This window comes from Hyperolius riggenbachi, chromosome 11, assembly GCF_040937935.1.
Source record: "Hyperolius riggenbachi isolate aHypRig1 chromosome 11, aHypRig1.pri, whole genome shotgun sequence".
NCBI classification, from domain to species: Eukaryota; Metazoa; Chordata; class Amphibia; order Anura; family Hyperoliidae; genus Hyperolius; species Hyperolius riggenbachi.
In genome coordinates, this window is record NC_090656.1 from 227,415,128 (window position 1) to 227,440,514 (window position 25,387).

General features: G+C 46.7%; 1 protein-coding gene across 1 annotated transcript in view; it reads right to left on the reverse strand.

Annotated features, from left to right (window-relative positions):
• Nucleotides 1-25,387, reverse strand: part of LOC137537962 (receptor-type tyrosine-protein phosphatase beta-like) — a 557,484-nt gene that overhangs the window by 191,315 nt on the left and 340,782 nt on the right. Inside the window, exons 16-18 of the mRNA XM_068259886.1 lie at nt 21,710-21,985; nt 15,343-15,606; nt 860-1,117 (exon numbers count right to left, since the gene is read on the reverse strand). Of these exons, the coding sequence (XP_068115987.1) occupies nt 860-1,117; nt 15,343-15,606; nt 21,710-21,985 (798 nt within the window). The remainder of the gene's footprint in view (nt 1-859; nt 1,118-15,342; nt 15,607-21,709; nt 21,986-25,387) is intronic.

The following is a 25,387-nucleotide window of genomic DNA, read 5'->3' on the forward strand; positions in this document are numbered from 1 at the left end:
TATTAGTATAGTGTTCCTAATAAAGGGAGGCCCTACCCAGTATTATTATAGTATTCCAAATAAAGGGAGGCCCTACCCAGCTTTAGTATAGTGTTCCTAATAAAGAGAGGCCCTACCCAGTATTAGTATAGTATTCCCAATAAAGGGAGGCCCTACCCAGCACTAGTATAGTGTTCCTAATAAAGGGAGGCCCTACCCAGCACTAGTATAGTGCTCCTAATAAACGGAGGCCCTACCCAGCATTAGTATAGTGTTCCTAATAAAGGGATGCCCTACCCAGTATTAGTATAGTGTTCCTAATAAAGGGAAGCCCTACCCAGCACTAGTATAGTGTTCCTAATAAAGGGAGGCCCTACCCAGCACTAGTATAGTGCTCCTAATAAACGGAGGCCCTACCCAGCATTAGTATAGTGTTCCTAATAAAGGGAGGCCCTACCCAATATTAGTATAGTGCTCCTAATAAAGGGAGACCCTGCCCAGTATTAGTATAGTGTTCCAAATAAAGGGAGGCCCTACCCAGCTTTAGTATAGTGTTCCTAATAAAGGGATGCCCTACCCAGTAGTACAGAGTTCCTAATAAATGGAGGCCCTACCCAGTATTAGTATAGTGTTCCTAATAAAGGGATGCCCTACCCAGTAGTACAGTGTTCCTAATAAAGGGAGGCCCTACCCAGTATTAGTATAGTGTTCCTAATAAAAGGAGGCTCTACTCAGTATTAGTATAGTGTTCCTAATGAAGGGAGGCTCTACCCAGTGTTAGTATAGTGTCCCTAATAAAGGGAGACTGTACTCAGTATCAGTATAGTGTACCTAGTAAAGTGTGCAGTCAGTCTGGATTTCAGGACTAGGTAAGACTTACTTGTATAGATGGAATTGCTGACAGATGATGAACTCTGGTAATTCTTTGCTGCCACTGTCACCACAGAAAAGATGTAGTTGGTACCAGATATCAGATTCTGGATGGTGATGTTCGCCATGTTACTTGAAGATGAACTATTCCAGTAGGTTATAGTATAGGTCTTTGTCGCCCCCGACATATTTTCTGGATTTCCCCAAGATAATGTGACATTTTTGGCCCCAACTGTAGTAAAGGATATATTGCCAGGAGGTGTTGGGTCTGTGGGAGAAATTAAATCAGTGTAAAAAGGAATGAATGAAAAAAAGAGACTTATTCTAAATCCAAGAAGTTTTAAAGAGACTCTGTACCAAAAATTACAACGTTTTTTCTACCATCCTACAAGTTCCTAAAGCTGTTCTAATGTGCTCTGCCTTACAGCAGCACTTTCTACTATAAGGGCCCTTTTCCACTAGCAATCGCTAGCGTTCACGCTGAACGCTAGCGATTGCTGAATCGCAATTAGCGGCGATTCCCCGACGTTTGCGGCCGCGATTTTGCTATGCTATGCACTGCATAGCAAAATCGCAGCAAAAGTCGCTCCGCGGCGCGATCGCGATCAAGTAAAAAACGAATCGCGGTAGTGGAAATTACCTACCGCGATTCCTATGTTAAAAAGCAAACCGTAGCATTTGTAAAATCGCTAGCGGTTTGCGTTTTTGCGATTCAGCCAGCGCAAACGCGCTGGTGGAAAGGGGCCCTAACTGTCTCTGTAATAGATCAATGTATCTTTCCCCTGTCAGACTTGTCGGCCTGTGTCTGGAAAGCTGCCAACTCTTCCGTGCTGGTCTGTTTATGCACAGTCTCCAGGCCCCTCTATGCACACTCCAGTGTGTGTGTATTTACATAAGCCAGCAGCGTCTCTGCTATCTTATCAGTGATAGAAGAGAGCTGAATAAAAATCCTCCTCTGTTATGCTGGGAATACACGGTTCGTTTTTGCCTTCGTTTAAACCTTCGATTCGTTCGGTAAACGAATCGAGTGTTGAAAACGTATGTGAAAATAGTCATAATCTCATTATAGTTTCGATTAATAGACCCCAAAAACGAACGACTAGTGATCGAACATGTTTGATATTATCTCTCTTTATCCATCTAATCGAGCCATTGGTAGGCTTGATGGCTGTTCAGATCGATTATATATTCGTTTATGCTAGTCCGTCCCTGTAAAAAGGGATTTTCGTTTCGTTTCTTTGCAGCCTTCGATCATTGGAAAAACGAAACCATCAGAATCGAAAAAAAAAACGAAACCGTGGGTGGTGATATTAACCGTATGACCGATTATTTCGGGATCGAAAAGGACAAAAGGCACAATCGAAACGAAGGTTTAAACGAAGGCAAAAACGAACCGTGTATTCCCAGCATTAGGCTGTGAAAGTAGCTGGCTGACACATACTGAGGAATTACAAACACAGGCACAGGCAGAGCTGTCTGCAGGAAGCCTGTAATGTTCAGTGCATGAGAGAAGAAGGGGACAGAAGGTAAACACACAAATGATCTTTTGAGATTCAAAAGGAAAGCTGTATACAGCCTGCTTGTGTATGGATGTATTTTCTATGTGTGGACATACTGTACATCAATCTACTTCCTGTTTTGGTGGCCATTTTGTTTGTTTATAAACAAACTTTTTAAAACTGTTTTTGACTACTTTTAATGCGGCAGGGAGCGGCGAAATTGTGACAGAGGGTAATAGGAGGTGTCCCCTAACACACTGGTATGTTTACTTTTGTGCGATTTTAACAATACAGATTCTCTTTAAATCAGGATGATACCGTTTATTGGCTAACTAAAAATGAATAAGAATAAGCAAGCTTTCGGCCTTGCAGCCTTCGTTGGGCTTACATCCTGTTAGTTTGCAGGCTGGTGGTACAGACAGCTATATACATGCAACATCAAAAGGGAAAACAGATTTTTTTCAAGCATAAATACATGTCATTAAGATGCCTTATTTGAAACAGAGCATTTAAATGGGGTGAGAGGTTGTTAGCTGAGATAAGGATCCTTGTTTACTCCATGCTCACAGACCTGGGAGTTGGACTGACTAAGAGGTATCGTAAATTCTGAGTTCACAAGTTCAGCTATATAGGCTGAGAAAGAGTTCAAATATCATCAGCCTCATACCAATATAAAACGTTTTTTGTCCTTATTCAAGCCCTTGTCCACAGCTTTGAACCAATTTATAAATTTTGTTTCTGCTATTAATCGATCATTTGACGTTTTGAAGCCACTCTTCAGGGCAGTGACATGAAGATCATCCATGCTGTGTCCGTTGGACTGAAAGTGTGTAGCAACTGGGAGTCCAGATTTGGTATCATTAATAGTGTGCCTGTGTCCATTCATACGTTTGCGCAGAGTTTGTCCAGTTTCTCCCACGTACATAACATTGGGGCATTTAGCACACATGATCAGATATACCAGATTGGTGGAACCACCGGAAAATGTACCTTGTACTCTGTACTCCTGTTGTGAACCTGGTATCGTTACCCTGTCAGTGGAGTAAATGTGTCTGCAGGTCCCACACCTTTTTTGTCGGCAGGGTGATGTTCCGTTTTGTTGAGGCCTATTCAAAGAGCTCCTGACAATCATCTGTTTTAGATTGTGTGGTTGCCGATATGACAAGAGTGGAGGTTTAGGGAATATCGTTCTCAGTCTGTGATCCTTGTGTAAAATGGGATGAAGTTCCTTAAGATTTCCAGGTGTGGGTTGTAGGTGACAACCAAAGGGACACGTTCCTCTTTCTGGTTTTGCTTATATTTCAGGAGTTCAGTCCTGGGGATGTTGCTGGCTTTCCTGATTTGGGCCTCAGCCATAGGAGGACTGTAACCTTGTTTAATGAAAGTGTTCTTAAGGCGATCCAGGTGCTTGTCTCTGTCCATCCTGTCAGAACAAATCCGGTTGTACCTTATAGCTTGGCTGTAAATTATAGAGTTCTTAATGTGCTTGGGATGAAAACTGTCATATCTTAGGTATGTGGGACGGTCTGTAGGTTTGCGATACACAGAGGTTTGTATGTTGTTACCCCTGATGTATATGGTGGTGTCCAGAAAGTTAATCTCTGTGTGAGAGTAGGGAAGTTTCAATTTGATTGTAGGATGGAAGGCATTCTAAATCCAGCGTAATAATAGCAGGCAGTGATTGTTTCTCAGAGTCACAACAGGTTTCCCAGGCTGGCAAGATTAAAAAAATTATGTAAACTCTCAGAGGCAAAACTAGCAATTACTGGGCCCCCTATGCAACTTTGGATGAGCGCTGAAAGGGGGCACGAGGTGAGTGAGGGGGGATTCAGGCCCCCTTCTGTGCAGCTGTGTGTGCCCGCTGCGCCCCCTCCTCCACCCCTACAAATGACCCTGAGCAGACCCCAGAGTCACCCCCGCTCCCAGGTTTCTCCCCCACCTGGGCCCCCTGCGGTCGCAGCCATTGGGGGGGGGGATTATTACACCCCTCTAGACTCTACAAGGCTTACTTCTATAAGGTATACAATAGGAGTCACATGGTTGTATTGTAACAGAGAGCTAAAATCAATAACGCTACTAGTTTTCTCCCTTTTGTGTCTTATAAGTCAATGTGCATTTTGTTAATAACTGTGTCATTGTCACCATAACTTACTACAATATACCGTGTCCTACTTAAAATGAACCTGAAGCGAGTAAAATTATATAAAATAAGCACATGATGTAGCTGCAAATCAGTGCTGCTCATCCAATATTCGGGTATCTGAACTACCCAGATAATCCAAACTTTTTTCACTATCCGAACTTTGAATAGGAATTCGGATATTTTTTAAAATCCGAATAGCACTATCCGAGCAAACTCGGATTTATATGTTAAAATCCGAAATCCGGTTGGATAGTTAATTTTGGTATCTGAGCAGAAGCAAAAATCACCCTCAATGGCAAAAATACCTTTCGGAGAGGGAGAGAGAGAGAGGGAGAAAGAGAGAGAGAGGTTTGGAAGCAATTTCAGCCATTTTCAGGCCACTTCCGGTTTTCTATCTGGATATCCGAATCCGACCGGATATTTAGGATATTGGGTTCGGATATCCGATTTTACTCGGATACCAAAAAGTTCGGATTCGGATATCCGATTCGGATCCGATTATCTGGGTATCCGGATCTGAATTCAATACGGATTTTGAAAAGGGGTATCCGAGCAGCACTGCTGCAAATGAACATTACATACTTACCTTAGCAGGGAACAGCTACCCCGTCTTGTCAGGAACAGCTGATTTATTGATGCAGATCAGTTGTACAGTATAAAATAAAATAATTGGTGTTAGGAGCTATATTTGGAACACAAGATCTATGGGGAAATGTATTATATGTTGTCCATAATAAGTAACGTATGGTGGGGATAATGGATCAGCATCATTTTCACCATCGTGCCCATTTAAAGGACTTACGAGGTAAAAAATCGAAATTTTTCTCTTTACCTGTTTAATATTTGATTCCATAGGGGAGTTCCGCCGCGCCCTCCGTTCTAATCCGCCTCAAAAGTATCCTTACTATTTCCCCCAGGCTGCGACCCGACCCCACAGCACGGGTCGTCTCCTATGCCACATTCAAGATGGCTGCCGCAAAGATCAGCGGCTGCGCAGTACGCATGGCGGAGAGTGCGGCTGCGCAGCTCTCTGCCCTCGCCCAGCCGCGTACTCGCTGTCAGCGTCCTCCTAGTGTGACAGCGGGCGCGCTCACAGCGAGGGCGGAGAGCTGCGCAGCCGCACTCTCCGCCATGCGTACTGCGCAGCCGTGGATCTTTGCGGCGGCCATCTTGAATGTGGCATAGGAGATGACCCGTGCTGTGGGGTCGGGTTGCAGGGGGAATAAAAAGGATACTTTTGAGGCGGATTACAATGGAGGGGGCGGTGGTACTCCCCTATGGAGTCAAATATTTAACAGGTAAAGAGCAAAATTTCGATTTTTGACCTTGTAAGTCCTTTAAGGAGAACATTGGCAACAAAGGGGAAAAGAGCTTGTAGTAAAAAAAAAAAAAGTTCTGGTATGAAAAACATATTTTTTACAAGCAGTTTAATGCCAGATAATGTTTCTACCTATCAATAGTTAACATTTACACATATGTAAAGAAAGAGCAGTGGATTTCATGTTACGGTGGTACGCAGTGCGTAATGACACCTTGGAAATCCTGTGGAACTGCCACAATATTACCGTACAAGGATCCCTGGAAAAGTCCAGTCCATGTTGGGCTCCACAGCCTGAGTTATACAAACCCGCATGGTCCATTGTAAAGGGGAGAGGGGGGGGGGGGAGGGGGCTCTGGAAGTGAGAGGTGGCAAAGCCTCCCTCTCTCCCACAGAGCTTTTGTTAAAGTCATGCACAAGGGCTCATCCCCACCTCTGTTGTCCAGATGTAGAGTGGGGGTAGCTACCCCCATGCCTGTTGGTGTAGCCCCTGGGGGAGGAGGATCATGGTGGCATCTGGATGCCCCCTTTAACAAGGAAACCACATATGCCTGTCCCTTACTCAAGTGTAATGGGTATAGGCATGGACGTCCACAGAAAATTTTCCAGGGGAGGGGGGAGCAAAAAGTGGGGCGGCGCAAATCTGGGGTGGTGTTAAAATGGGGCTTCATAAATGGGTGTGGTCATGAACCAGAATGTGGGTGTGGTCGTGGGTGGAGACAAGTTTACATGAACTAAGCAATGGTGGGACATTAGATTAGGACAGTGGTGGCGAACCTTTTGGAGGTCGAGTGTCCAAACTGCAAAGTCACTTTACTATCACAAAGTGCCAACAGCAATTTAAACTAAATACAAACGTTTTAACTCATACATGAACATTATGGAAAATCCAAGTTGAAAATAAACTGTGAAGATAAACAATTTCATCCATCCTACTCCTGAAAAATGTATTCATTTTTTTTTTTTTAGAACCTCCCAGTTTCATTTGGTGTTTTAAAAAGCGGAAAAAGTAGGTTTAATGCTATTGTCTCATATGATGATGATTCAGCTTTTCCCATAGTCTCGCAGTTAGCAATCATGTGACCCCCAACAAGACAAATTCAGCAATCATGAGGCCCCCCCATCAAGACAAATTCAGCAATCATGAGGCCCCCAACATGACCAACTCAGCAATCATGAGGCCCCCAACAAGACAAATTCAGCAATCATGAGGCCCCCAACAAGACAAATTCAGCAATCATGAGGCCCCCAACAAGACAAATTCAGCAATCATGAGGCCCCCAACAAATCATAAGGCCCCAACAAGACAAAGTCAGTAACCATGAGGCCCGCAACAAGACAAATTCAGCAGTCATGAGGCACATAAATAGACAGCTTTTCACATAAATAGGCAGAATGCCCCCTTAATATGTAGACACCTCTCACCTGGCAGCAGTTCCCCAAAATACACTCAATCTGACAGCAGTGGTTCCCCAAAAATAGGTAGCCCCAGGTCTATAGGTGTCCCCAGAATAGGTGGCCAGCGGTATAGATGTCCCCAGAACTGGTAGCCAGTGGTAGAGATGTCCCCAGAACAGGTAGCCAGGGGTATATGTGTCCAGTATATGTAGTCAGGAGTATATGTGCCCAGTATATGTAGGCAGCGGTATATGTGCCCAGTATATGTAGTCAGGGGTATATGTGCCCAGTATATGTAGGCAGGGTTATATGTGCCCAGTATATATAGCCAGGGGTATATGTGCCCAATACATGTAGTCAGGGGTATATGTGCCCAGTATATGTAGGCAGCGGTATATGTGCCCAGTATATGTAGGCACGGGTATATGTGCCCAGTATATATAGCCAGGAGTATATGTGCCCAGTATATATAGCCCGGGGTATATGTGCTTAGTATATGTAGGCAGGGGTATATGTCCCCAGAAAAAGTAGCCAGGGGGATATGTCCCAGTATATGTAGGCAGGGGTATATGTGCCCAGTATATGTAAGCAGGGGTATATGTGCCCAGTATATATAGCCAGGGGTATATGTGCCCAGTATATATAGCCTGGGGTATATGTGCCCAGTATATGTAGGCAGGGGTATATGTCCCCAGAAAAAGTGGCCAGGTGTGCCCCAGCAAAAGGGGAGCAGTGCAGAGAAGAGGGAGAGCTATGGGCACTCACCTTAGGGGGCTCTCCCTCCCTCGCTCTCCCCTCCAGAACGAAGTGTGCAGCGGCTGGGCAGCGGGCGATACTTACCTCGTCTCGTTGCACGCGCCGGATGGATTAGCTGCTACTCTGGTCTGATCCAGACCAGAGTGCGGCACCAGAACTTCCGGCGCAGGAGCGAGACGAGGTAAGTTCCGCCCGCTGCCCAGCCGCTGCACACTTCGTTCCGGAGGGGACAGCGAGGGAGAGATAGCCCCCTAAGGTGAGGGAAGGGGTGGGGAGACATCCGCCCTTCCCCACTGTGCCCATATATGTTATCAGCCCTGATAAAATCCCCGACTGAGCATTCAGTCTGGCATTGCTCAGGAATCATTATAGCTGAGTCTGTCTTCTCTGATGTTTTTTCAAGCCCAAGCCTGCACCCTTCTGGCTCTGCTTTCCTGCTCTGTATCCTGCAGCATCACAGAGAGCTGTGATGATATGGGAGGAGCTGCTAATGTAAGGGTATATTGAAAAACGTTTTTTTTTTAATCTATACTTGTTAGTCATAAGAGGTTTTTAGAAATGGTGATTTCATTTTGCAAAAAGCCCACTAAATAATATGCTTTTCTGATGAACTGCGTTTTGCATGGGGTTTTAGAAGGATAAAACCCCACAAAAAACGGCACACCAGAGCGGCGAAAATACCAGGTATAGTATTTATTTTGTAAAATCTATCGGGGGATATGTTTATTTTGTGCCAAAGCGTTAATCTCTGGTCTCCTTTAAGGTCACTGCTATCTGGAGAGGTGGCGAGAAAGATACACAGGGTACTCCTCAGGCTGTATCGCGCATTGGCCTTGGGGCCCCGGCCAGTAAAATAGGTCCGGGGCCCCTGGCCATCGTGCGAACCAATCGTGTGTTTTTTAAACTTTTTTTTCAGCTCTAGGACATGGCAGACAGGTGAGCGGTTAGGGAGGGACCCCTGTGGGAGGGATGCCTGCACGGGGCGGTCCTGCTAGCGACGCAATCTTGCGATTTGCGTCCAACTGAAGCCTCCCACCTGAATGCTAATGGCTGCTAGATGTGGTATGGCAGGTAAAGGGTGTATGACAGTGCATCCTGATTGGCTGACGAGCACCTGCTGACGATTTAAATGTAGCTGGATGCATGTATTGCTGTGTTCTATTGCTTGTGTGTGTCGAATTTAGCATCCAGTATGGAGGCAGTGTTGGTGGGTTTTCTGGATGTGAGAGGTCCAGAGCCTGGGTGTGAGAGGTCCAGGCCCACCTGCACTCCCCTCCAGGTATCGCGCATTGGCCTTGGGGCCCCGGCCAGTGAGAGAGGTCCGGGGCCCCTGGCCATCGTGCGAACCAATCGTGTGTTTTTAAACGTTTTTTTTCAGCTCTAGGACATGGCAGACAGGTGAGCGGTTAGGGAGGGACCCCTGTGGGAGGGATGCCTGCACGGGGTGGTCCTGCTAGCGACGCAATCTTGCGATTTGCGTCCAACTGAAGCCTCCCACCTGAATGCTAATGGCTGCTAGATGTGGTATGGCAGGTAAAGGGTGTATGACAGTGCATCCTGATTGGCTACGAGCACCTGCTGACGATTTAAATGTAGCTGCATGCATGTATTGCTGTGTTCTATTGCTTGTGTGTGTCAAATTTAGCATTCAGTATGGAGGCAGTGTTGGTGGGTTTTCTGGATGTGAGAGGTCCAGAGCCTGGGTGTGAGAGGTCCAGGCCCACCTGCACTCCCCTCCAGGTATCGCGCATTGGCCTTGGGGCCCCGGCCAGTAAAATAGGTCCGGGGCCCCTGGCCATCGTGCGAACCAATCGTGTGTTTTTTAAACTTTTTTTTCAGCTCTAGGACATGGCAGACAGGTGAGCGGTTAGGGAGGGACCCCTGTGGGAGGGATGCCTGCACGGGGCGGTCCTGCTAGCGACGCAATCTTGCGATTTGCGTCCAACTGAAGCCTCCCACCTGAATGCTAATGGCTGCTAGATGTGGTATGGCAGGTAAAGGGTGTATGACAGTGCATCCTGATTGGCTGATGAGCACCTGCTGACGATTTAAATGTAGCTGGATGCATGTATTGCTGTGTTCTATTGCTTGTGTGTGTCACCCAGATGCTACCCTGGCTAATTTTGGTGCCTGGCTGCTGAGATGCAGAGCATGTACTTTACTCTCTGCCCCAGGCAGAGAAAGAAAGACAAGACAGACGGTCAGTGCTGTGTGGTGAGGGAGACATGGGGAGGATGCAGGGGCGTAGCAATAGAGGGTGCAGAGGTTGCGACCGCATCGGGGCCCTTGGGCCAGAGGGACCCCGAGGGGCCCTCCCTCAACCACAGTATTAACTCTCTGTTGGTCCTGTGCTTATAATAATAACTTTTATAGATACTTAAATAGTGGTAATCATTAACACACTGCTTCCCATCCCCTTCATGCACCTCTGACAATGTAGTTGCCATTGGCAGGGTTTGATGTGCCATATCAATTGTTATGTATAGAGTGCTTGGGGGGGCCCCATTGTATTTCTTGCATCGGGGCCCACAGCTCCTTAGCTACGCCACTGGGAGGATGCCAGGGCCTGCTACACAGCAGAGGGGTAACCTGGATCTCTGCAGTGTCTCCTGCATATTGGAGGTGGTGGTGGTATATGCGCTTTGAGGCCTCCTTCCCTGCCGGTCAACCAGACACTCTTCCTTTCTGCCTCATCACACCATGTCTGGGTTTGGTCGCACATACCCAAGGACTATGTGACCATAAGGGGGCACTACATGCAGGTATCCTGGGGTGTGTGAGAGGGATACCTGCACTTGGTGCCCCCTACTGGTCACATAGTAAAACCATTACAGCTCCAGATAGAATTCATCAAAATGTCTACCAGGGAAAGCTTATGTAGTCACGCTACACCAAGATCAGTGTCATGATACAGAACTTCTAGTCCAGTGAAAAATGGCGCTGGTTAAATAATGGCGCCACCTTCTGCCCGATATTTGTTTAAAACGATATTTATCATTTTAACAACGCATACCTTGTGAACGTAATTTATCCTTTTAAAACCTGCTTTTTTTTTGTCCTGCCTGAACGATATTTATTGTTTAAGCCCCTTTAAGAAGGGGACCCCCAGATGCCCGCCCCCCTCCCAGGAGAAAGGAGTATAGGGGTACAAAGTACCCTTTACCCATTTCCACAAAGGGTTAAAAATGAAATAAAAACGCAACCACGGAAAAAGTATTTTATTAATCTAAATTAACCATGAATACTTACCTGTACTTTAAAAAAATGTTCCCACGCCATTATCCTCGGTAATTGATCCAACGAATACAGTATCCTCTATCTTGCGATCTTCTTTACTTTGATTGAAGATCTCCGCCGCCCCGACACCACACACGTCGCCCCCGCCGCACTGCTCTCAGCTATACAGTATAGCTGAGAGCGCGTCTATATAGACGCATTACCGCCAGCTCCCACTGCCCTCCCTGCCTCTCCCCCACCTGTCACCCTCACCCATGCTGGCACCTAATGCACCCATGGGTGCCAGCATGGGTGAGGGTGACAGGTGGGGGAGAGGCAGAGAGGGCAGCGGGAGCCAGCGGTAATGCGTCTGTATAGACGCGCTCTCAGCTATAATAAGTATAGCTGAGGGCAAAACGCATCTTTAAATTTTGGCTCCAAGGCTCCCCATTGGTTCCTTATCAACCAATGGGGATCCTCCTGATCCCCATTCATCTGTTAAGGAACCAATGGGGACCATTGGAGCCAAAATTTAAAGATGCTTTTTGCTCTCAGCTATACTATATAGCTGAGAGCAGTTCGGCGGGGGTGGCGTGTGTGGCGGCGGGTGCACACGGAGATCATCAATCAACATGTAACAAAAGATCACATAGAAGATATTGCCATAGGGATATTGGTGTGGGAATTTTTTCTTAAAGGTACAGGTAAGTATTTCTGAAGATCGCAAGATAGAGGATATTGTCTTTGTGGGACATAACAGATTATAGCTTGGGACCTTTCCCGAGGATATTGGCGTGGGAACTTTTTTTTAAAGGTACAGGTAAGTATTTCTGGTTAATTAAGAACATTAACCCCCCTGGCGGTATGAAAAATTCCGCCAGGGGGCAGCGCAGCAGTTTTTTTTTTTTTTTTAAATCATGTAGCGAGCCCAGGGCTCGCTACATGATAGCCGCTGCTCAGCGGCATCCCCCCGCCCGCTTCGATCGCCTTCGGCGATCTCCGATCAGGAAATCCCGTTCAAAGAACGGGATTTCCTGGAGGGCTTCCCCTCCAGCGACGTCATTGGGAGTCCCGAACCACCCCTCGGCGCTGCCTGGCACTGAGTGGCCAGGCAGCGCACGGGGTCTGGGGGGGGGGGGGGAGCGCCGCATCAGATAGCGGCGATCGGGCGGGGGCCGGCGGCGATCAGAGTGCTGGCGCAGCTAGGGCCCAGCAGGGCCTGAGCGGCACCCTCCGGCGGCTTACCCCGTGTCCAGCACGGGGTTACCGCTAAGGAGGTTAAAGGACTTTTTTTCATTTAACCCTTTATGGAAATGGGTAAGGGGTAATTTGTACCCCTATACTTATTTCTCCTGGGAGGGGTGTGGGCATCAGGGTTCCCCTACTTAAAGGGGACTCCTAGATGCTACCATGAACCCCCCCAGGGAGTCGTCGCCCCTACCTCCTCCTGGGGCACCAGAGGTGGGGAAGAGCCCCTTGTCCATGGATTGGACAAGGGCTCTGGGGGGAGGGGAATGCTTGGCCGCCCCTCTCCCCTGGAGCCCCTGATACCATGGACCATGCGGGCTGGTATATCTCAGGGTGCAAAGCCCCAGTCGGCCGGGGCTCCGCATTCTGGATAAACCAGCCTGCATGGGGGACAAGGGGTTACAGAGGCTCGGGAGGGGGGACCTCACATCATTTTTTTTTCCAGATTTCCCACACTCAGACAGAATATTCCCCAAAATTAAAAATGTTTATTTATTTTTTTAAAATATTGTTTCCCGCTATCTTTTTAACATATCCTGCACATTTGGTGTTGCTAGGATGTAAGGGGCCTTTGTTATTAACTGCTGGGAAATATTGACCACACTCTGGGCTTGATTCACTAACCGGCGCTAAGCTGGTTAGTGTGCCTTATCACTTAGTGGGCACAAACTACAGCGCTAAACTTATCTGAGGTTAGTGTGCCTTATCTGAGGTTAGTGTGCCTTATCTGAGGTTAGTGTGCCTTATCTGAGGTTAGTGTGCCTTATCTGAGGTTAGTGTGCCTTATCTGAACTTAGTGTCCCTTAAAGCGGAATATAACCCTGCATTTCAACTTTGCTCTAAAACATTATTTACAGTATATTATATGCAACCAGCATTTTTTTTTTTACTAGACCAGCATTGGAAGGGTTACACAGGGCTTTAAAGTCCCTAGAGATTTCTGCAACCGAATCCGAACTTGAGTTAGATACTTTTTGTTTACAAATATGTGTTTATTATGACTCATCTCTCTCACTGAGAAGGAGCTTGGAGGACAGCCAAAGAGATGTATCTATTGATAAACAGTTACACACTAACTAAATAGAATGTAACCATCTGAATGTCTGCACCGAACTTAAAACCTCTGTGTTTAACCCTTCCAATGCTGGTCTAGTAAAAAAAAAAATGCTTTTTGCATATAATATGCTGTAAATAATGTTTTAGAGCAAAGTTGAAATGCAGGGTTATATTCCGCTTTAAGTAGCTTTGTGCACACTAAAATATGCACCGATCGCGCACTGCGACGATCACATTGCACCCGCTATACTGTACATGATGCCACTTTATGGTCGCATGGGATGCGACATAAACGGCGCATCAGTGCACCGTTATCGTTGCATCCTATGCGACCATAAAGTGGCATCATGTACAGTATAGCGGGTGCGATGTGATCATCGCACCGCGCGCAAAGATCGGCGCATTACACTGTGCGCGGTGCAGTGCGCGATGTAGCTTTGTGCATCTTTTAGTGTGCACAAAGCTACTTAAGGGGCACTAAGTTCAGATAAGCACACTAACCTCAGATAAGGCACACTAACTCAGATAAGGCACACTAACTCAGATAAAGCACACTAACTCAGATAAGGCACACTAACTCAGATAAAGCACACTAACTCAGATAAGGCACACTAACTCAGATAAGGCACACTAACTCAGATAAGGCACACTAACTCAGATAAGGCACACAAACTCAGATAAAGCACACTAACTCAGATAAGGCACACAAACTCAGATAAAGCACACTAACTCAGATAAGGCACACTAACTCAGATAAGGCACACTAACTCAGATAAGGCACACTAACCTCAGATAAGGCACACTAACCTCAGATAAGGCACACTAACCGGCTTAGTGCCGGAAAACTTTTTTTTACTCCGGCACTAACACTTAGCGCCGGTTAGTGAATCAAGCCCTCTGTCTTTGCCCGGGGGCATTTAAATGTATTGTTTCCTTTTAAAATTGATTTTCTCAAAAAGTATAAGGTCTTTTTGAAAAAAAAAAATGTTCCTCTTGTTCCCACTGTTCTTCTTAACATTCCCTGCAAACTTGGTGTTTCTGGCACTTAAGGGGGCTTTGCTATTAACCGCCGGCGGGTGTTTAATTTTCCCACGGTCAAAAGGAGAATTTTAAAATCGATTTTCTCAAAAACTATAAGGTCTTTTTGAAAAAAAAAAATGTTCCCTCTTGTTCCCAATTTTCTTCTTAACATAACCTGCAAATTTGGGGTTTCTATCTTTTAAGGGGGCTATGCTATTAAACGTCAAAATTGGCGGCCAGACATTTTCCAAACGGCAGCAAAGCAGGGCTTAAAACGATAAATACCGTTCAAGCAGGACAAAAAAAAGCAGGTTTTAAAACGATAAATAACAGTTTGACGGTCGGCGCCATTTTTAACTTTATAAAACGATAAATATCGTTTAATAATGATTTTCAATGAGGCGCCATTTTTATAGCGCCCGCACCTGGCGCCATTTTTCACTGCTCCCCAGGACTTCAAGTCAGAGATGACCACTCTGACTGCCTTGTGGTGAATGCTGCCATCGTGCCACCAACCGCAGTGGGGCAACATGGAGGACTTTCACATGCCACGTTCTGGGGTTGAGGTTTGTATTGGCTGCATACTGTTGGCATGAAATGAAGATCTGCCAGAAGGATAGAGATATGTGGTATCTGCCAGCTCTGGCTTCATGATGTTAGCTCCGCCCTTGTCATCCTTCTATACATAATCAAAGACCTAGAACAATCTAGAGGTATTGGTTTCCTGGCACCTCACCCTACAGAAGTGTTCAGGCTTAGGGATTGTGAATCCACAGGAATTGCAGGAAAATTGCAAGAAAAGTTTATTTTCGCTTTGCTGGGACCCGGCTCATACTTACACGTGGCCTCTTGCACAGACGTTGATGTCAGGCTGCAGTTCCCGCTGACGGCCTGTATAGTGACGGTATATAGTCTGCCTGGGGACAGTCCTGTGAAATTGGTCTGTGTTATGCTATTGGAGACACTTTGTGATGAGCTGTTTACTTCTCCTGTTAAACGGACGTTATAATTTGACACTCTTCCTGGAGGCAGCATCCAAATCACTCCAATAATACTTGTTGAATTGTAATTGTTCAGCGTGATGGAGGAGATTTGTCCCAGACCTAGGAAGAAAAGCAGAGCATAGTAAATTACCAGCCATTTGTGCTAGATATGCTATCTGTGATCGGCGAAGTGGTCTGTAATCCTGTCCTGCCGGTCCTGTGATTCATATCACGTATTGTATTCAGGGAATATGAGGAATGGACAAAGATTCATAAGTTAGGATTATAAAGCAGCCATTAGAAGAGGAAGTCAGAGTGAACAACAACAGGAGGGTTAGAAGAGATCCTGCAGTAGAATGTAGATGCAACAGTGCCCCCTACAGGTTTATGGCAAAAAACACATTATTACTTTTTTTTTTTAAGTACTGGAAAATGCAAACAACACTACAAATGGCAGGGTCGCAACTAGAAATCACTGGGCCCCACTGCGAAACTTTGGATGGAGCCCCCTTCCGCCAGGACAGAGCACTCGGGGAGAGGTAGATAGGTTGGGGGCTGGACGTTGTACTGAAGAGCCTGCTGCACACTGAATAGGGACTGTCTACAAATCTTTGTCTGCAAAACTTTGTATGATTCATTATCAGTGCCTGAGCAGACGCAGTCATCAGAACAATTGTGCAGAGAGCAGAAAGTTTTTTTCTCTCCTTGCCCTTAGTTGTCAGTCTCTCAGGATGGGGCCCCCGGGGCTTCTGGGCCCCCCAGCGGCTGCAACCCTTGCAGGGTCTATTGTTACGCCCCTGACAAATGGCCATCATCTATAACAGGCTTTCTCCCCAGGATTTCTTAACCACTTAAGGACCACGGTCTAACCCCCCCTAGTGACCAGGTTATTTTTTACAATTAGGGCCACTGCAGCTTTAAGGGCTTGCTGCAGGGCTGCACAATTCAGCACACAAGTTATTCCCCCCCCCCTCCCTTTTCTGCCCATCAACATAACTTTCTGTTGGTGGGCTATGATCGCTCACAGGATGTTTTTTTTAAATAAATATTTATTAATTTTTTTATTAATAAATATGCCTTTTTTTTTGTATTTTTCATCCCTCCCCCCGCCAGCCAATCTGCGCGATTGGCTGTCATAAGGGTCCCATACACTTACCGATTTTCCCGCCGATATACAGACGGTTCGATCACTGTGATCGAATCGGCTGTGAAATCGTCACGCAAACGCTGACTGAACAATCGATTTCTGTCTGAAATCGATCGTTCCTGACGATTCCCGTCGTTCCATCCGTGCGGAAGATTTCCCTCGATTGCCAGCGGGTCGGGAGTGCGTCAAAAGCGGCGTTCGAATGCCCCACGACCGACGTTAGTGGCAATACATTACCTGATCCGGCCGGCGCGAGTCCCCTAGTCTCTGCTGTCTCTTCTCCGCTGGGTTCCAGGTTCTGGCTGGCTACTTCCTGTCCCGGCATAAAGTTTAAACAGTAGAGCGCCCTCTACTGTTCAAACTTCCCCGGTCCGAAACCCAGAGCCTAGCGTGGAGAAGAAGACAGCGGAGACCGGGGGACTCGCGCCGGCCGGATCAGGTAATGTATAGCTGGCCAGGAAGGGGGGGGGGGGGGGGCAGCTCCACAGATTGTGATCGGTTTCATGCTGAAATCGATTCACAATCTGTTTGCAGTAAAGGCAGCTATACGATCCCTCTCTGATCAGATTCGATCAGAGAGGGATCTATCTGTTGGTCGATCTGATGGCAAATCGACTTGTGTATGGCCACCAATAGGCTTCATCTTATGACAGCGGATCGCTTCCCTGCCGTCCAGGGGGACAGCCGTATCACACGGCTGTCCCCAGTACAGTGCTGCCGTAGATCGCAGCACTTTTTATGGGGAGTGCCACTTGACCCCATCTACCAACTATAAGGGTTCCCTGTCCCATTTGTCTTTTGCCTCCTCAGAAGCAGCCGAGACAGCTGCGAGCGTGTAAGGCTGTCACCCAGTTCCCACCGTTGGTGCTGGTGGTTTTTCCTCTAGTAAGCGGTCTTCCTATTTTTTGCCCTAGCACTTTCTTACCTTGGGGTAACCGTGTTTCTTTGCACAGCATTATACTTGTTACTGCCATCTTGCAGCATCTAATAATATAGCACTAGGCACTTTATACAATGTGATATTTCGTGAGAACTTTGTGATTTAGTGTTTTTGTGACTTTGTGTTTTAGTGTGTTGTAGAAATATATTAGTGCACAGTTTTTTTTCATACTGTATCATTGAACAATTGATATCGTGCATTTTTGACCACTGAGATATATAGCGCGTCTTTCCAGCACCTCAGTCCTGGCTACACTCAGGCTCAGGGGAGTGTTTAATTGTTTTTTTGTTTTTTTTTAATTGAATGGAGAACTTTTCAATAAAGTGTAATACGTTTTTTCACCATAAGTGATTGTGGGCTTATTTAAGGCATTAGATATCCCAAATATAGGCATTCTTTTCTTTGTATGCAGTTTGTTACACTTTGCCTCCGGGGATTACCATCATTATTACTGTCTTGCTCTACTTTCTTTGAGTATTACGTTTGTGATTTCCGACCATCACAACAAATGGATCAGTGAATAATGGCGCACAGCGCATGTGCATAAAAATGGCGCTGCATTAAAAAGATATGCTTATCGCTATTTATCGTTAGTACTGCATAATAATGGCGCACAGGGAAAAAAGAAGAAAAACGGCACACACTAACGTTATTTATCAATAGCGTCCTACATAAGCCAAACTGCAGAAGTTATTTAACTGCAAAACGGGGAATGGATTTAATGTAACACTGTCAAGGTTAGGGTTAGGCACCACCAGGGGAGATTTAGGGTTAGGCACCACCAGGGGGGTGGTTAGGGTTAGGCACCACCAGGGGGTGGTTAGGGTTCGGCACCACCAGGAGAGATTTAGGGTTAGGCACCACCAGGGGGGTGGTTAGGGTTAGGCACCACCAGGGGGGTGGTTAGGGTTAGGCACCACCAGGGGGGTGGTTAGGGTTAGGCACCACTAGGGGGATCTTCGGGTTAGGCACCACCAGGGGGGTCTTAGGGTTAGGCACCACCAGGGGGGTGGTTAGGGTTAGGCACCACCAGGAAGGTGGTTAGGGTCAGGCACCACCAGGGGGGTGCTTAGGGTTAGGCACCACTAGGGGGATCTTCGGGTTAGGCACCACCAGGGGGGTCTTAGGGTTAGGCACCACCAGGGGGGGGGGGGGGTTTAGGGGTTAGGGATAGGTAAAGAGAGGGTTCTGTGTGTTAACGCTAAATAACGATAAGGCTTTAACGTTAAATAACGATAAGGCTTTAACGTTAAATAGCGATAAGCGGCAAACTGATTAGCAGCAACACCGTGCACCATTATTCTCAGGCGCCATTTTCAGATGGATCCCACAACAAACGTGTTGTGCTCCTGCACAGGACCAGGTCCCCCTGGAGTTTTGTTGAGAAAAGCCATGCCTGATTAGCTCAACTCGCATATGTAGTAGAGCAGACCTGATGCACAGCGATTTCCACCAGTTGCCAAAGGAAAGTTGGTACTACATCAACGCTGGATTGAACAATTCAAAATGATTGGTGTGTGCAGTTTTGTGGAGCCAAAGATAAAACAACATGGTACAGGAGCCTGGGGAACGGGGAAGACAGATTATGATCCAGAGGCTACCACCTCCTACATTGGCAACATTTAAAATATAACCAGACCAGAATGATAGAATAAGGGGTTTAAACACCATGGGCTCGATTCACAAAGCGGTGATAACCCAGTTAAAGACTTTAGGCGTGATAACCATTTTATCATGCCTAAACTCAGTTTAGGCATGATAAGTTTAGGCATGATAAGTTTAGGCATGATAAGTTTAGATAAGTTTAGATCGCGCGCAAAGTCCCGCACGCAAAGCAGCGCCATTAAACTCTATGCAAAGTGCACCAGACTTTGCTAGCGCAAAACTTTTGATCAGCTGTGCACTGCTGTGCTAACCCAGTTGGTACTTAAACTTATCACGCCTAAAAACTTATCACACCTAAACTTATCATGCCTAAACGTATCATGCCTAAACTTATCACACCTAAACTTATTATGCCTAAACTGAGTTTAGGTGTGATAAAGGGCTTTTCACCAGCGTGCTAACTGTTAGCACCGCTTTGTGAATCAGGCCCGATGTTTGCTACGTGGGAGTGGGAGGGCCACTGGACTACATACTGTATTGGATGTGTAAACTATCTAGAAGAGGTAACTCATTACTATTCACAAATGTCTGCCTTTGGGACCAGGCATCACAGTTCATTAAAGTAATTCAGAATCGCTAAAGAAAAAAAAAATGAAGCAGATACCTAAGGAGAAGGAAGGCTCTGGGTCCTAGAGCCTTACTTTTCCTCTCCTGGTGCCCTCGTTACAGTGACAGCACCCCCTTTGAATCTCCCGCCGTAGGGGACTTTAGAAGTCTTTGGGAGCCGAGTACTCCATACTGTGAACGCACAAGTGCGTGAGAGAGGGCGCTCACGCGTGCGCAGTATGGAGCGGCTCATCTTTGGGAGCACTCGGCTCCCAAAGACTCCTTCGCAGAGAGAGAACAGTATTTGACCAAGTTGGTTGAATATTGCTACTGGGAGCCAGCGCTAGAACGGGTACTGAGAGAAGAGCGGGAAGTGTTTGTAAGTAGGTGTGTGTGCATGTGCGTGTGTAGGTTATGTGTATGCGTGTATAGATCATGGGCTCGATTCACTATGCGGCGCTAAGTGTTAGCGCCGCAATGAAAAGCCTATTAACGCATGTAAAGTAGTTTTATGTACAAACAGAGCAGGGACAAGGTCCTCCAGCACCCAAGGCTGAGACACCAAAGTGCGCCCCTCCATCCCTCCCACCCCAGCTGTCACACACTGATTGCTATTAGACTAAGAGGGCCACAGGGTCCACAACCTCCCCAACACCTTAATATCTAGTTATCTGGCTTGCAGTCACTGCTATGTATCCCCTTTTCTTATTTCTTTCTGCTTCATACACAATTAGGAATGACAGCTGAATGAATTGTGCGCCCCCTCCTACACTGCGCCCTGAGGCTGGAGCCTCTCCAGCCTATGCCTCGGCCCGGCCCTGTGTACAAAGCTACATCACCCTGAAAATGTCGCACTGTGCGCGGTACACCGAAAACGATGCAATGATAACGTCACATGCGGTGTGACGAAAATGGGGCATATGGTGCCCCCCGAAACGTCTCACCAGTGTGGCCTTCTAGTCACACCGTCGGGCGCACCATATGCCCCGTTTTCGTGGCACCGCATGTGACCTTATCGTTGCATCATGCAACGTTTTCGCCGCACCGCGCGCAGTGTCACGTTTTCGGCACACAAAGTCGTTTGCGCTGCAGTTTGCATGTATTAACCTTTAAGACGTACAAACTGCCATACCTCCACTTTGTGAATCGAGCCCTATGTGTGTATGCAGGTGTGTGTAAGTAGGTGTGTGTGTGTAGGTTATGTGTATGCATGTATAGATTATGTGTGTATGCAGGTGTGTGTAAATAGGTGTATGTGTGTGTAGGTGTGTGTGTGTAAGTAGGTGTGTGTGTGTGTGTGTGTGTGTGCGTGCGTGCGTGCGTATATACACATACACGTATAAATTAAAAAAAACAAAAAAACGCATTTCATAATCATGTCAGGGCTGTACTGTGCAGGTGAGGACTACTGCGCCTGCGCAGTACTGTCCTGATGACGTCAGTGCAATCATGTGAGCCGCACGTTGGAGAGCAGAAGAATCCGACCTGCAGGCTTCTGCAGTGGAGGAGACCGGAAGCCACAGGAGCTGTGGCCAGTCCTGTGTCCCGTGGCACCTATGTCCTCCTGTGCACTGTATTACAATAGACATTGTGTCTGCATCCTAGCATTCAGACCAAGATCGGAAGATCCCATATTGATGTCACTTTTGGCTATGTCACTGCTAGTCTGATGAATACTCAGGACTGTACTACTGACAGGGGTGTGTGACTCTGAAGACTTGTCGTAGGGTAATGAATTATAGATATCTTGCCAGTCAGCATTTATTTTTAGCTGACTGGACTTCTGCATTTGTTTAATGTCATTATACACACATTCTCCAGTCTCACACTTTTAGTAACTACTATAAAAACATTTTGCTGCATTTCTCTTGTTAAATAAAGAGTCATTTTAGCAAAGCAGCTGTGAGAAGGTATGCAATACTGACCTGTGCATGTGCCTGTTGTTGCAGCATCTGACTCAGTGACGCCATCAGCGGCTCTTGTATACACATAGAATGTATACGTCTCTCCTGAGGTCAGGTTCATGATTGTAGCTGATTCGCTGGTCACTATTGTAGTATTCTGCAGTGTAGATGATGATGTCACGTATGTCTGCACTCTGTAGCTGTACAAGTTCTGGTACTCAGGTGGCTTTGCCCAGTTTAGGGTCACCATATTGGATGTTACATTTACTGGCTGTAGATTCTGTACCGGCAACGGCTCTAGAAGGGTAAAAGCAGATATAATTACACAGAAGCCTCATTCTCAGTAATACTATGAGAGCTGTGTGTGCGGGGAAAGATGGGATATGAATGATTGGGAGGAGAGAGTATAGCAATACCCACAGGAGACACAATGATTGCTGGGGGGGGGGGGGGGGGGATCAGTTGAAAAGGGCTCCTTCCTAAAACATGTGTATTAAAAAGGCGCCTCCAAAGACTTCAATGTTATATCTCCAAATATGGGCTACAAGGTGGTGAAAAGGGCTCCCGAGTTTTTTTTCGGCTATAAGGTTTTCGATTCGGCTACATAGGGCACCCTTTTATGGCCAAGATTTTTGATTCAGGGGTGCAAGGGGGGATAATTAGGCATCACACGCAGGAATGGGGGTCTTAGGGTAAATCACCACCAGGGGAGGGTTCTTTGTGAGAGTAGGGATAAGTTAGGTCATAGTAATCACTTTTCTCTGCTATTACCAAAGCCCTTTTATAGCTCAACAATTTTTTTCTATAACAGCATCCTTTTTATGAACTAAAACTAGCTTTTCGGCTACACCTGGCACCCTTTGTAGCCAAATTTGGCATATGGGCTACACTGGGCAACCTTTGTAGCTGAATTTGACATTTCACCTACACCAAGCACCCTTTGTAGCCGAATTTGACATTTCACCTACACCAGGCGCCCTTTGTAGACAAATTTGGCATATGGGCTACACCAGGCACCCTTTGTAGCCAAATTTGGCATATGGGCTACATTGGGCAACCTTTGTAGCCAGATTTGACATTTTACCTACACCAAGCACCCTTTGTAGCCGAATTTGACATTTCACCTACACCAGGCGCCCTTTGTAGACGAATTTGGCATATGGGCTACACCAGGCGCCCTTTGTAGACGAATTTGGCATATGGGCTACACCAGGCGCCCTTTGCAGAAAAATTTGGCATATGGGCTACACCAGACGCCCTTTGTAGCCAAATTTGGCATTTGGCTTTTTTTGTCTATATCAGGAGCCCTTTTTTACAGGAGTCCTTTTCAAATGTACGTGGGCAGAGCAAAAGTGGGGCCCAGATGGTACTTCTTGTCTTTAATATTGTGCTTTTGAGCTATTCTTTTTGATATAAGACCCTGTGCAATCTAAAAAAGTTGGCTTCACGCTTAACTACTTTAAGACCGCTCCACGCCCATGGGCGTGGCCACGGCGGCAGCCCCAGGACCGCCTAACGCCAATTGCCGTCAAGTCCTGGGGCTGCACTTTGCAGGAGATTGCACGCAGGGTGCGCGCGCATCTCCTGCTCGGGGGGGCCTCTTCAGTCTCTGAGCGGCGATCACCGCTCGGAAGTCTGTTAGACAGCGTAATCGCTGTCTATTTACATGTACATGTACTGGGGACAGCCGTGTCCATAGGCAGGACAGTGATTGGCTGTCGTAGGCTGAAGCCTATGACAGCTGATCACCCTGATTGGCTGGCAGTAGGAGGGAGGGAGCAAGAATTAAAAAAGTGCTATTTTTATTCAAAAACAAAGGAAATAAATATTTATATATAAAAAAATAAACAAATGTGGAGCGATCAGACCCCACCAACAGAGAGCTCTGTTGGTGGGGGGAAAAGGGGGGGGGGTTTGAAATCACTCGTGTGCTGTGTTGTGCGGTCCTGCAGCTTGGCCTTAAAGGGAAGGTCCAAGCAAAAAAAAAAAAAATGAGTTTCACTTACCTGGGGCTTCTACCAGCCCCATGCAGCCATCCTGTGCCCTCGTAGTCACTCACTGCTGCTCCAGTCCCCCGCTGGCAGCTTTCTGACCTCGGAGGTCAGGGCCGAATTGCGTACATTTTTACACATTCCCGCTAGTGCAGGAACATTAACACATACATTTTTACGCGTTAGTGGTGCAACACGTAAATTTTTGTTCCTGCACTAGCTGGAATGCGTAAAAATGTATGCAATGTGGCCCTGACCTCCGAGGTCGGCAAGCTGCCAGCAGGGGACTGGAGCAGCAGTGAGTGACTACGAGGGCACAGGATGGCTACATGGGGCTGGTAGAAGCCCCAGGTAAGTGAAACTCATTTTTTTTTTTTTGCTTGGACCTTCCCTTTAAAGCTGCAGTGGCCAATTAAGGATAAAACAGGCTGGTCTTTAGGGGGGGGGGGGGGGGTTAACACTGCGGCCCTTAAGTTGTTAAAGAGGAACTTTCACCCAGGATTGTACTTCATCCCAACCTGTATCCAACAGCCCCTTTTCCACAATAAATCTTTAACTTTTATAGATCATCGGGGACAGCTGTATGGCTGATATTGGACTCTATTCACAAAATGCTCAATTCACAGATTTGGATGAAATCCGAATGGGTGTTATTCGAATTTCACCTGTGCGGGAGGGCGAGGGGGGGGGTTAATCTTACCCATTAGGCGTCTTCTTAGATCCGTCCCTCGGCGCCTCCCATGCAGGGCCGGATTTAAGACCAGGCCGCATAGGCCATGGCCTAGGGCACCACAGGATTAAGGGTGGGTGGGCAGCAGGCTATACTGGGGGAGGAGGAAGGGTCACCTGGCTATCAGTACTGGAGGGAGAGGGTCATCAAGCTATTTGGAAGAGGGGGGAGTGCTTCTTATACTAGAGGGAAGATGGGTAAGGAGTCATCAGGCTACCTTTACTGGATGGAAGGGAAGGGGGTTCATTAGGCTGTCTAAACTGGAGAAGTTGAGGGAAGGGTTATCTGTCTACCTATACTGGGGAGAGGGGGAGGTCATGTGGCTGCCTATAATAGAGGTAAGGGTCAACAGGGTACCTATAATGGAGGAAGGAAGAAAGGTTCTCTGGCTACCTATACTGGGGGGGGGGGGGGGGGAGGAGGGGATATGGTGCTACCTAAACTAAAGGGGGCGGCTGACAGTGGCCTTGGGCGGTAAAGAGTACAAATCCGGCCCTGCTCCCATGATGCGTTCCAAGCGCATCACGTGACTATAAACACTTCCTCCTTCAACCCGGTAGGAGGAAGTGTTTATAATCACATGACCTCGGATTGGAATGCAGCGTGGGAGGCGCCGAGGGACGGATGTAAGAAGACGCCTGATGGGTAAGATTAACCCTCCCTCGCCCTCCCGCACAGGTAATTTAATTAAGCGGATGAAATCTGAATAACACCCATTTGGATTTCATCCGAATCCGTGAATTGAGCATCCTGACTCATAAATGACTAATTTATCACTTAATTAATAAAAAATAACCTTTCAGCCCACTTACAAGCAAAATAATCACTCAGTAAGTTGCTCATAATTAACTTAAAGTGAATCTCCAGACTAAAAATATACTCAGCAGCACTGAAAAGGCCTGGTGTTTCCTTAACAGTTTCACAGCATCAGAACTTTTTTTTTTCTTATCAAAGCCTCATTTTTGTCTGCACAGAAGC